At 35.2% G+C, this 12,659-nt stretch overlaps 1 protein-coding gene across 1 annotated transcript in view; it reads left to right on the top strand.

The window, feature by feature from the left end:
* LRPPRC (leucine rich pentatricopeptide repeat containing) overlaps nt 1-12,659 on the top strand; it is a 90,363-nt gene that overhangs the window by 53,710 nt on the left and 23,994 nt on the right. Inside the window, exons 23-27 of the mRNA XM_087717708.1 lie at nt 928-1,052; nt 1,455-1,561; nt 7,158-7,226; nt 9,080-9,170; nt 12,490-12,632. Of these exons, the coding sequence (XP_087573834.1) occupies nt 928-1,052; nt 1,455-1,561; nt 7,158-7,226; nt 9,080-9,170; nt 12,490-12,632 (535 nt within the window). The remainder of the gene's footprint in view (nt 1-927; nt 1,053-1,454; nt 1,562-7,157; nt 7,227-9,079; nt 9,171-12,489; nt 12,633-12,659) is intronic.

Consider the following 12,659-nt stretch of genomic DNA (forward strand, 5'->3'; position numbering starts at 1 on the left):
TGACCATGCTCACGAGCAGCTGCCCTGCAACCCCCCTCTCCAGCTGGGCAGAGCACCATTCACTGACCTAGGAGGTATTCCTAAGGTGCCAAGCCACATGGAACTCTGCCCGTTCCCTAGCTCCCGCGGCTTGGCACATTCGGAATACTCCCTAAGTCAGTGCAAGGAGTTCTGCCCGGCTGGAGAGGGGAGTTGCGCGAGCGCCTCTTCTGCCCCCAGCTTGCATGCGTCCTAGCTTCACCAGGCCCTGGCCCAGCTCTCCCTGCAGGGCCAGGGCGCTGCCGCCGCTTTCACCACCACCATCGCGTTCTGAGCAAAACTACTTCTCCGGCTTCCAAACTCCGGAACTCGACTTCTGATTCTTCCAGCAGCAGCCGCTCTAGGAGTGTGCTCTATGGTTGTGGGCCGGCTGCCATAGGGCCCACAACCATAGAGCACACTCCTAGAGCGGCCGCAGCTGGAAGCATCAGAAGCCGAGTTCCGGAGTTTGGAAGCCAGAGAAGAAGTTATGCTCAGAGTGCGGCGGCACCCTGGGAGAACTGGGCCGGGGCATGGTGAGGCTGGGAAGCATGTGAGCTGGTGGCAGATCAGGCACTCGCGCAGCCACCCTCCAGCTAGGCAGAGCTCCATGCATTGACCTAGAAAGTATGCCAAATGTGTCAAGCTGCGGGAGCTAGGGAGCGGGCAGAGCATCACGTGACATGGCACCTTAGGGGTATCCCCTAGGTCGGTGAATGGTGCTCTGCCTGGCTGGAGTGGGAGTTGTCCAGGGGGCTTATTTTCAGGGGGGGTTATATTTTTGCCAAGCGAAAAATGTGGCAAGGCCTTAGTTTCAGGACAGGTTGTATTTTCAGGGAAACACGGTACCATTTTAAAGTGTGATCCTTTTTTCTTCCTGCTAAAATCTTTTGCTGGATTTTCTTTAAGGGATGACTTATTAACAGCGGTGGAAGTGTTATTTGATTGCTATAAGAAGTACGGTGGGCTGCCTAGACTTCATGAAATCTTATGTGGATTAATAGAGAAGGGAGATACTGAAACAGTGAAGAAAGGTTAGTCACATTTCTGTTTTCTCCTGTTGTTTCAGAGTGCAATGTTTTTATCAAATAAACTGTTGGAAAGGTTTGCTCAAATAAGGAGGTTCAAATAATAGTCTATAATAATAAGACACATTGTATTTTTAAACAAGTTCCCATTGCTGCTCTAATACCTACATGTTACATAGCTTTTCTTTGTTGTAAAATTATTGATATATGTAATTTTTAATGGGTTGGTGACTATTTAGTCATAGCTTAATTTTGTGATTTTCTAGCGGTGATTGTTTTATTTCACCAATATAAGAGACCTGTAAATGACATTGAATAAAAAATTACAATTGACCATATAACTTACTCTCTTTAATGTTTCTTGTTAATGTAAGTCAGCCTAATGAGTCTTTTAAATAACTCTTACAGTTTTCGACTTTCTCACCGAAGAGAAAAAACAGATGGGAATATTGTTTGATCTCTTCTTTGCCTTTCTGGCAACTGGCAAATACAAAGAAGCCAAGAAGATCATTGAGGTGAGAGTATATCTAAAGTAGCCTAATCTCTTACAGCTATTTAGTGTTAATTGGAATTTATTTAAACTTTTTAGCCATTAATTAGTGTTGTTGTAATTAACATTAAATAGAGCTCAAATCTAATCACTTATGAGTGTAGGAAGCCAAGGGAGACCTTAGGCAGCTTTTAAAAATATGTATAATTATGTTTAGAAATGAAATAATCTCCTGTATATTCAAATTGGTTTTTTTTTTACTTTGTCAAATTTCCTATTAAATATCCACATAATATTTGCATATAAATCTTACATTGTGAAACAAATTAAACCAGCATTCCTGGGTGTAAAGTTGTTAATCCTCTTTTCTAACAAATTCTTTGTTCTTTAAAGCACTGGAATTTAATTTGCTGTAGACTATACTTAGATTTATTTGTAATGCTTGTCTAAGAGTTAATCAGCCAAACAGCAGTGTCTGCTGTAGCCTGATCTTTCATTTAGCTCTTCTTTTTCTCTTACTATAGTAAGCAGCTTATAGAGAGTGGAAGGTGTGAGGGAGTGAATTTGGGATTGCTGTCTCTGCATTTGGGAAAAGGAGGTATAGCCAGGGAGAAACATTTCCCACTTCCCTCATGCCTTCATTCACAACTATATCCAGAAGCATGCAAGCCGATATGGCAGATCCCTTTGATAATTGAGCCAGCCCTGGCATTTTCGAGAACATGCCAATGCCCAGAGGCAGCCTCATCCCACTCCTTAGCTTATAAAAGCAAATACTAAGAGTGAGAAAAGGGGTGTAGAAACATGATAAGCAAAGGCAATTGTTCAACATTGGCAACTTTAAGCAACCAAAAAAGGAGCAATCACATTGAAACAGCATCTCATCCCAATTAGCACAAGAACTTTTGAAAAACAAAACAAAGGTTTTATGCTACTTTATAGACTTTGAGGCTTTCATTTGAATTGGGTATTTAAACAACTGAGAATAAAGGCATCTGAGTATGAAAAACATTTACAAGACAACCCTTTACAAGTTCTAGAAGGATGGAGGTGACCAAGAGCAATACCCTGTTGGGGAAAGTATATATTGGGTACAGTTTTGCTATGATGTGATGATGTGTCCAGTTGGAAAGGAAAGAACCCCAAGGTTCTTTGTAGGACTAGTATATTTATCTAGTTTTCATTGAAATTCTGCTTTTTGAAATGGACAAAATCAATTGCATTTCTCCTTGCCCCCAACTCAATATTCATTTACTACTTGTACATTAGTGAGAGCAACAGTGAGACATTAATCTTTGGAAAATATGAAATTTAATTTTGCTTCAAATGAGGAAAAAACCTCCAAGGAATATTTTTAATTATAATGTAGTTTGTAAATAATTGCACAGAAAGAACACATGAATTTATCTAAATTAATGTTAATTTTACTCAGCTACACTATCTGATTGACAAGTTTAGTTTTGAATTGTCAAAAAAGTTACAAATTAAAGGATTGATGAAAATTTAATCTAGCTTTTAAGTTAGGTAAGGGGATTATTTCTCTTTTCAACTTATGATAGGAACAAAATGAAAGATTATTTTTCCTAGGTTTTAAAATTCCCCCCCAAATTTACTTCTCTAACCTTGATGGTTATATATTATCTTCATTAACAGTTGTTAAGAAGCAGCGATGTAAACATATACTTGCCCTCATATCCTATTTTACTTGGAAGCTTTCTGAACAAATCTGACTGACCATAGTGTCATACTGAGTACTAGAACTGAGAGACGTATTGCTTTCTAGAGAAGTCCATTTCTTCCTGCTGTTTGTTTTTTCCCCCCAATTTTTTATTTTATCAATTTCATATATACATTCACAATTATATGATCTCATAACTGTTATTAATAATATGTATTTATAACAATTTTTTCCCTACAGTTGACAATTTACTTGAAAATTGCTTTCTTACCATCCCATAGATCCATCTTATCTTACAACGGTCCTACTTCTTCTTCCCTCCCTCCCTCCTTCCTTACCTCGTTTCTTCTCTCCTACTCTCCTTCCTTCCCTCCTTCCTTCCCTCCCTCCTTCCCCCTTCCTCCTTTCTTCTCTCCTTCCCTCCTTCCTTCCTTCCCTCCCTCCTTCCTTCTCTCCTTCTCTCCTTCCTTTCCCCCTTCCTTTCCTCCTTCCTTCCCCCCTTCCTTCTCTCCTACATTCCTTCCTTCCTTCCCTCCTTTCTTCTCTCCTTCTCCTTCCTTCCCTCCTTTCTTCTCTCCTTCTCTCCTTCCTTCCCTCCTTCCTTCCCTCTTTGCTTCCCTCCCTCCCTCCTTCCCTCCCTCCTTCCTTCCCCCCTTTCTTCCTGCTGTTTGATAAGTACTTATTGGTACCATTACCACTGGGTGCCCTGCTCTTCATAGGTCTAAATCTGATGCATCTATTTTGTAGCCTGTACAAGAAGTGCATTGTCTTTCGTGTATTTATGCTTCCCCCCTCTTCTTTTTAATATATGCTGCAATATTTTATTTTATTTTATTTTAATTTTATTCAGCCATCTGTGCATAATTCATTTACTTTACATACACACACAATCAGTATCTTCTCGAGCTTTGCTAATTTATGCTAAGTACAATGCATTCAAGTGGTCATCACTTAATGACCACATGTGCAGTAACTGTTAGTTATAAAAGTGCTGAACAAGGAGACTTATGATCATTATCATTTATGACTTATAGCTGTGATCATCAGTGTTCCGCAGTCATGTGATCATGAATTGAGGTCTTGGCTATCAGCTCACAATTATGAGGGTTTCAGCATCCTGCAGACACACTTGCAATCTACACTGCTGGCTTCTGATACACAGTGTCAATGGGAAAACTGGCAGAAGATTGCAAACAGTGATCACATAATGTTGAACGTAACAACTGAGCAGAATTTGCTAAATTGCAGCAATTGCTGCAGTTGCCATTACATGATGTTGTGCTTTATAGCCACATTGCTTAGCAATAGAGTTGCTGGTCCCAGTCATCATCCTTAAGCAAAGACTACCTGTATTTTTAATAAACATTCCTTTTTACTTAAAAAGTTCTAAATTGGAAATTATTTAAGAATTAAATTAAAAACTGCCAGTCAGCATCTTGGCTGGATGAGAGAAAGGAGGAGGACAACCTGTTGCTTTCTCACTTGACTTCAGCTGTTAGTGGTAGTTCACTATGGACTTTCTCCCCCAAAATAACTAAACCTTCAGATCTTTTGACCTCCTTCCCCTGGAAGAGTCCTCAAAATCATATTAGTTTGTCAACACATTTTTTTAATGACAGGATGGTCAGAAGGTGCTTCTGCTGTGACATGGTTTTCTGTTTGCTTGGGAAAAGAAGGTTTTAGTTCTGTTTCCCTCAAGTTATACTGTGTCATTACTTTTTTGTTAAATAGGGAGGCATATAAATACAATAAACAAATAAAATAATAAAATGCTAGTAAACATGTTGCTCTTTCAATAAAATAATTAAAATGCTTATTTGCTCTTTGTCAATTTTGTTTACACACACAAAATATACAACAGCAATAAAGCAGATGCTCCCTTAATAATTATAAAAGTATCTATAGGTAGGTTGGCAGAGATTAACACAATAGCAGAGACGTAAATGTGACATAATATAGAAACATACACTTTTGACCCATTAGAAAGTAAATATGTTTGAAAATTGCAACTAAAATGTAGAATTATAGGTGAGAAGGAAACACTATGCAATTATATTTAGCTATATAATTTCTATTGGACTGATTAACAACTTTAAAAACAAACTTTATTAAAATGCAATACATAATTATAATCTACAATAAAGTATAGATGGATGTTATAGTTGAAACGTTAAACTCATTTTTGAAAATGCAGTAGGATGGTTAGAGATAAACTGCCAATACAGACTACTGTAGCAGTCCAAGAGATTTAGTTAATCTGACCTAGATGTTCTTTTAATAATTGAGAACATGGTATATGTGAAAACACTTCTCCATTTCAAAATGAAATGCAAGAACATCCATAGTATAATTCAGTGATTGGTGCAGAATAATTTCTTAAGCGAAAAGGATTTGCTACATACACTTTTTCAGCTTTTAAAGCTGTTTAGATAATTGGCATTTGGAGCATAAGTAATATTGAAAGTTGGAGGTGAAAGCTGAATCTGATTTTTCCCATTTCACAAAGAGGATTATCTGCAATTTCAAGTGAAACATAGTACTTCTGTATAATGTCAAGGGGCATAAAATGAAAATAGCTGATTTACATTTTAAAAAAAATTAAAATATTAATTTTATAGTTGTAAAATGTAAATTTTATAGTTCTTGCTTGGTTATTTTGTTTTGTATATTCTCATCAAATAGATTCAGTATGAAATAAAAGTGATAATTGAACGAGCTCTTTTTCTTGTACCTGCTTGCAAGTATAACGTGAACTGTAAAATAATATTTAAAGATTTTTTTTTATTGTATTTGTCTGATAATCTTATTTTATTCTCTTTTGAATCTCTATGTCAGAAGGAAATTAAGTGCTCATATCTTTCCAAAAATTTACTGTTTCAGTGTTGCTATGGCATTGTTTTATAAGTTTGGCTACTTAAACTATTCAATTTTTTACCTGTTGGATGTTAAATATGATATACTAATGATATTACTCAGTAGAATAGGAATTTAGCAGTAACATAGATGGCTTTACAGAGTATTCTGAAGCAGTTGGCTGCAGAATATTCCTCATGCTTACTGGAAAATAACATGGGCTACTGGCTAGTAGGGTACTAAAGGAAATCTGTTTTTGAAAAATATATACTTCTGCTATAATATGAATAGGATGGTTACTTAACCCTATATATCTTTTTATTGTGAGTGATTATTGTGAAGTGACTGTCAGGAAGACAATTGTTCAGGAAAAACAGTTTGGAATTGTATTGAAGAGTTCTAGATGCCTGACTTGCATTGTCAAAATGCAATATTTTTATTTATAACCCTTCTTTATTATATACTCCCTATACCCAAATCTCCTTCTTATATCCAACGAATCAGAAGTGTCTGTCTGATCCACTTCCACTTCCTAAGACTTAAAAAATGTTTCAGCCCACTTTGCCTATATAGATAGTCCTCAACTTATGACCACAATTCAGCCCAAAATTTCTGTTGCTAAGCAAGACAGTTATAAAATGAGTTTTGTGTTCTAGCAAATTACCTTATTTTAAGTGAATCTTGTCGATAAATTGGTGTATACAAAATTTGGTCCTGTAACAGCAATTAAGGTAGTCCGCATCAGTAGACTAAGATATAAACAATAGGTACAAAAAGTCTATTTAGTCTTCAAGACAGAATATCTCAAGGAATAAGCACTTGAAAGTATAGTATTTATATCTATATTCTACCTTGGAATGTCAGTTTAAATTAAAAGCACAATTCTATTGATACCTTAAACTTTATTCTAAGAAACAAATGTTTTTGCTATTTTAGAATAAGTAAGAATTTTTTACTATAATGCCCAATGGGTGTTCAATTGATATTTGCCTTATTGGAAGCCAAATTACAAATTCAGGTTAATAATTTGTTTTGAAGACATTATCCTTAGAAAACAAGTACTTACTGATTTTGAAATCTTCTTTTACAGACACCTGGCTTACGAGCAAGATCAGAAAGAATGGAATGGTTTGCAAACAAATGTATTACAAATAATAATGTATGTATACTATTAATTTTGGTTTGTGTATATTATTGATTCAGTAGAATTTTATCACATTACTATCAAATCATTCATATCCAAGGACAAATAGATTACTTTCTGCAGTGATCACTGAATAGTATTTAATCCAGTTTCCAGAAGGCAGTATTATAATTTCTCTGTGATTAGTTATTCTTGATTTCTTATCCTTTAGATCATTGCTTTTCAACCTTGGCAACTTTAAAATGTGTGGAGAATTCCAGGAGTTGAAGTCCATATGTCTTAAAGTTGCCAGGATTAAGAGATAGTGCTATGTAGATAATCTTTAAGGCACTATTATTTTCACACCATTCTTTACATGAATTGTGACTGTTTCTGGTCAAAACATGCTAGAAGCGTTGTCACTATTATAGATTTGTTCTATTCATTTTCATTTGTCTAATTTTTTTCCATTTTTCCCTCTTATGTTCAATCATGTTTGATTCTCAGAGACTATATGGACAAGTCCCTACAGTTTTCTTGGCAAAATTTTCCAGAAGTGGTTTGCATTTTCTCTTTCCAGTAGCTAAAAGAAAGTGACTAGTGTATGATCATCCAGCAAGCTTTATGCCTAAAGTGGAACTAGAACTCACTTTTTCCCAGTTTCTAGCATGTTGCCTGAACCACTACACCAAACTGGCTCTTTTCATGTTTAAGGGAACCACTAATAATAGAACTTGTATTCTTCTTGTTCTCCTGTTAGGCTTTCATTTTAACCAAGTACAAATTCTTGCCTTAGAGAAAATGTACTGGGACTATCACTTAAACTCCCCAGAAAAACTTGTTACCTCATTCAGAGAAACTCGAATCTGGAAATTGGCTGCAATAAATCCTCTTGCAGTTGTAGCTTATTTTGCAGGAAGCAATCATTCACTAATTCTTGCTGAGTAATTAGAAGCTGTTGATATTGGTCTATTAAGAAATTATAATAGGATAATTATCCTTTCATCCGCAAAACTCAATGGACAGTCCTTCAGAACACACAGCTGCTCTGATCACTCTCCTTTCTTTTTATTTTTGCAAAAACTTGTTAGTTCATACAGTTAATGAGCTATTACTATCCTTGCTGCAAAACCCCAGGCAAAGATCTCCCTTTATCATTTTGAAGAGTTTACATGGTTCGGTTTTTGGGAAGCAGGTTCCTTCTTGCTTCAAGTTCTTTACCCCGGTTGATTCTTCCGAGAGGTGACAAGAATAGCCACAAGTGATGCCTCTTGTTTCTTTCAAAAAAGCCCAATGGCGTGCTTTTTCTTATACCTCACAATGTGTAGAAGTGAGGAAAAAATGGGCACTATAGGCTGTGTGAACTATATTACCCGTGAGTTTAAGAACTCAAACATTATGCTATCCATATTTTTAAAAAGTGCTGTCAACCACTCTCCAACAAGGCAAATAACTTTCCAGATAAACCTATCTATATATTTAGATGTTGAAGCGGTTGCTGGTATATTAGACCAAAAGGCAAATGAAAGTGGTTTCATACTAAAAGAGAATATTTGAGGGGCAAATGTATGAATCTTATTAATGCAAATATATGGAAATTGCTGTGTTAGATATATTTATGTAATAAGATGTTTGAAATATCTGCATGTTTTGAATATTTTTATAGTTCTTTATGTTTATACGCATTCTAAGAATTCATAGATTATGAACATTATTGCTAAATCATTGGTCCATGTTTTGAAAACGTGATTCATTCAATGTTATTTTCCTATTAATTAGGCCTTCACACTTTTGTCAACATAGATCATATGGGAAGTTGTATAATTGCCCAATGTAAACAGAAAAAAATATGAATATTATAATATACATATTCTATTTTTATTTTAAAGGGTGAGAGCCTGGAAGCCATGGTAACACTGACTCAAAACCTCTTTGATTGTGATAGAGATAAGATGTATTATTCTCTGTTGTTATTACACCGTAAGTAAAGTGACCAGTTTTATTTTGTTTCATAGGCTAGAGTTATTTATCATAAGAATATAATTGCTAAGCACCTCCCCAAAAGCTAATGCAACTGTGTAGTAGCATGAAAAATAGATATATATCCTTATAATAACTAATTAAAAATAACATATAAAAACCATTACAGAGGTTATAGAACTTCCATGTACCAGACAAGACTAAATATTAATGTCATCCAATATTGCCTGTTCTGAAAGGTTTCAAATCTCAGGAATAGATATTTCCTACCAGTTCTTAACTGGAAAAGACCAAAGTTCATCTTGAGGCCTCCATTGTGGAAAACACATGGCATAGGCATCTTCTCCATATTGCTCAGATAAAAAGAGGATTCTATGTCTAGTTTCAGCTTCCTCACAAGGAAAAGGACCAAAACAGGCATCTTGCTTTTCTTCCCTTCTTACACATTGCTTTAAAAGAGATTTAGAAAACTTAAGAAATCTCATATCTGAACTACTTTCGTCCAGATATTATCTAAATGGGCTGGTTACAACCATGGTTTTGGATTCTGTTTAGCCACAAGCATAAAGGTCCGTATTTATACTTGTTTACATTTGTAACCATTTCCCTACAACTGAGGGCCTTCATTGGGCCTTCAGTTTCCTCATCTTCCTCTCCGTCTCCCCACCCCCCTGCAGATTCTGTTGCAGGTTCTCATTTAAAGATCTTGGCATAACATTACTTTTCCTTCTTTCTGACCAATGCTCATATATTCTATTTAGGGAGAAAAAAGACCACAGGAAAAATTAAGTGGCATTTTTGCATTCAGTTCAGCAACTTGTCCATGGGTGAAATATTCAGTGTGTTTGGGCTGTATTCCAATTTACCAGTTGGTTTCTTTCTTTCAGCTCTAAAGTATTAACTTGAATAGGGAAACATTCTACAGTTGGCTTACTTTGGTTGAATGATAATTGAAGGTTTTTGTAAACCACCTATTTTCTTCTGCATAGGTGGTATTTATCTCTTGAGGAGTTTTTTAAAGAAAGTTGCCATTTCCCATCATTCTGTAGTACTGAACCATGTTTCAGAAATTCAAGAAGTGTCTGTGTAATTTCTCCCTTTACTTTGAACTGTCTTGTTTTGCTGTCTGCAAAAGAATTTGAAAAGTTCCTCTTTGCTATGTACATAATTGCTTTCAATAGAAGATAGCCAAGTACACTTGCATTCTTCCAAGCTTTTCATAATTTTACCGTTACGTAGGCAACTTGTTAAGCTTAAGAGGAAAATGCTATAAAATTGAGAGCTTCATAGCACAGGATGACTGACTGCATATTCAACTCAGGGAGGTTTAAATTTGGCAGGCATGTTAAATAACTGAAATTATTATTTGGGGGGGGGGGAATCAGAAGTTCATATGTATTTTTACTGTCAAACAGCTTTACAGCTTTTATATATATGCTTTTAAGAATGTGTATATTGCCGCTCAAAGTTGGAGGAGTATAGCCTCACATTGCAAATTCTGTTAAAACTAATAATTACAAAGGTGAAAATGTTTTGTGTTAAAACTCAGAGCAAATTATTTTTTCAGAGGTTCTGCTGAACCTTTTCAGAGAAGCTATAGTTTAGCCGAAACAAACTCTGAACATTTTGGTTGTTTGGGTGATTTGAACAAAACAGATTCCAGAAGATTTAACAGGACATGTAAGGCAAGGCTGAGACATATTACCCCCATCCCTCACCCCTTCACATTAGAATAGTGGCATATCCAACCTCCCCACCCCCCCATAGATACAAGCTTCCTTCTTTGTTTTCCCTTGACTACTTCTGCCACCTTGGAGTGGTGTCTATCCCACTTCCCTGCATCTTTTCCCAGTCTTCATGAAACAGCAAATGTTCAGTCATCTGCAACAAAATAACCCCATTTCATTCAGTGTGTGGACCAAAACATCAAAATCAGAAGTGGAAGTGTAAAAAATACAGGGGACTTTCTATCACATATGGTGGACCCGGAAACTCAAAAATATTGGACAAAAATTTGGAAATGGGTACAAGAAATTACAGGAGAACAAATAAAATACAAACCCGAACTCTTTCTGCTGGGAATAATCAAACAGAAATATACAAAGAAAATTAAGTACATATTAACACATCTGCTGACCACAGCTAGAATAGCATTTGCTCAATGCTAGAAACAATAATATCCCATCGGATGAATTAGTGATACAAACATTTTTGGATTGTGCAGAGATGGACAAATTAACACTAAAGTTAAAAGACAAAGAAGAGTCGGAATATTATGAAATTTGGAACAATTGGTACAAATGGCTGCAAAACAAGAATAAAATTAATTAAGCCGAAAAACAATGCATATATATATATATATAGAGAGAGAGAGAACTGTGTATAAAGGTTTATAAACAGAAGCGAAATAATATTTACATGTACAGTATGATGACATAATAATGTTGATGTAATGACTGAAAGGTGTTGTAGAAGGAAAAAATAAAAAAATAAAATAAATTTCATGAAAAATTTATCCAGTCAGCAAAAATAAAAGGCACAACCAATTCCTCTATTCAAATGAAAAGAACAGGTTTTTTTCTTAGAAGATAAAATTAATGTGTTCTTTAATGCTTTATATTTGGTAATTAATTATAATCCTTCATCATAGAAATGAAAGAAAATAGACCCAGGAGCATTCTTGTCTGCCAACTGTATTTAGGATTTATGCTGGTAGTTTAAGAAATGTATTTTATATACTTAGTGTTGTATGAATAAAAAAAATGAACAAAACAACCGCATTTCTTTTGTGATCCTAGAGCACATCCCTTTGCAGGAATGAGTACATAAAAATACAAAGAAAGTTATCAATTTGACACTTTGTCAAACTTTGCTTAAGTACTTATATCAACAACAGCTGTTTTGTTTCTATCCTTAGAAGGATCTTTTGGATCCAACAAAGAACTTAAATTAATTTAACAAAACAGCATCTCCAAATGATAAAACCAGAACAGAAAATTAATGAAGTTTCACTTAGTACAATGTGATATGACTTCTAATCTTATTGTTATGGATAGACAAATTTCCAAAGTAAATATAAGTAGAGTTGAAACAAGTTTTTGAAATAAAATCTTCCTTCTCTTGGTAACCAGTGGTGTTCCCATGATTGTTTCATAAAATGTAAAACAGTAAGGGGAAAAAATACTTTTTATTTTAACTTATTAGTTTTAGTGGAGATTTTGCTAAAATATTTGAAACTTGAAATCTTTGTTTTTTGTGGAAATATGTTAAAATACATTTATCAACCATACATATATGTAATTGTTTTCTCTTCTTTCAGAAAAAAATAATGATCTGGAAAAGGCTGAATCTGTTTGGACTAAAATGCAAGAAGAAAACGTTGTTCCCCGTTCAAGAACTTTGCATTTGCTAGGACATATTTTTAAAGCCAATAATCAGAAAATTCCATTTACTGTACCTGGGGTAAATTCGATTCAGTGTTTTTATGAT

Source organism: Thamnophis sirtalis, unplaced genomic scaffold (genome assembly GCF_051295495.1).
Source record: "Thamnophis sirtalis isolate CommonGarterSnake01/CBP01778 unplaced genomic scaffold, rThaSir2_p1.2 scaffold_6, whole genome shotgun sequence".
Lineage (NCBI taxonomy): Eukaryota > Metazoa > Chordata > Lepidosauria > Squamata > Natricidae > Thamnophis > Thamnophis sirtalis.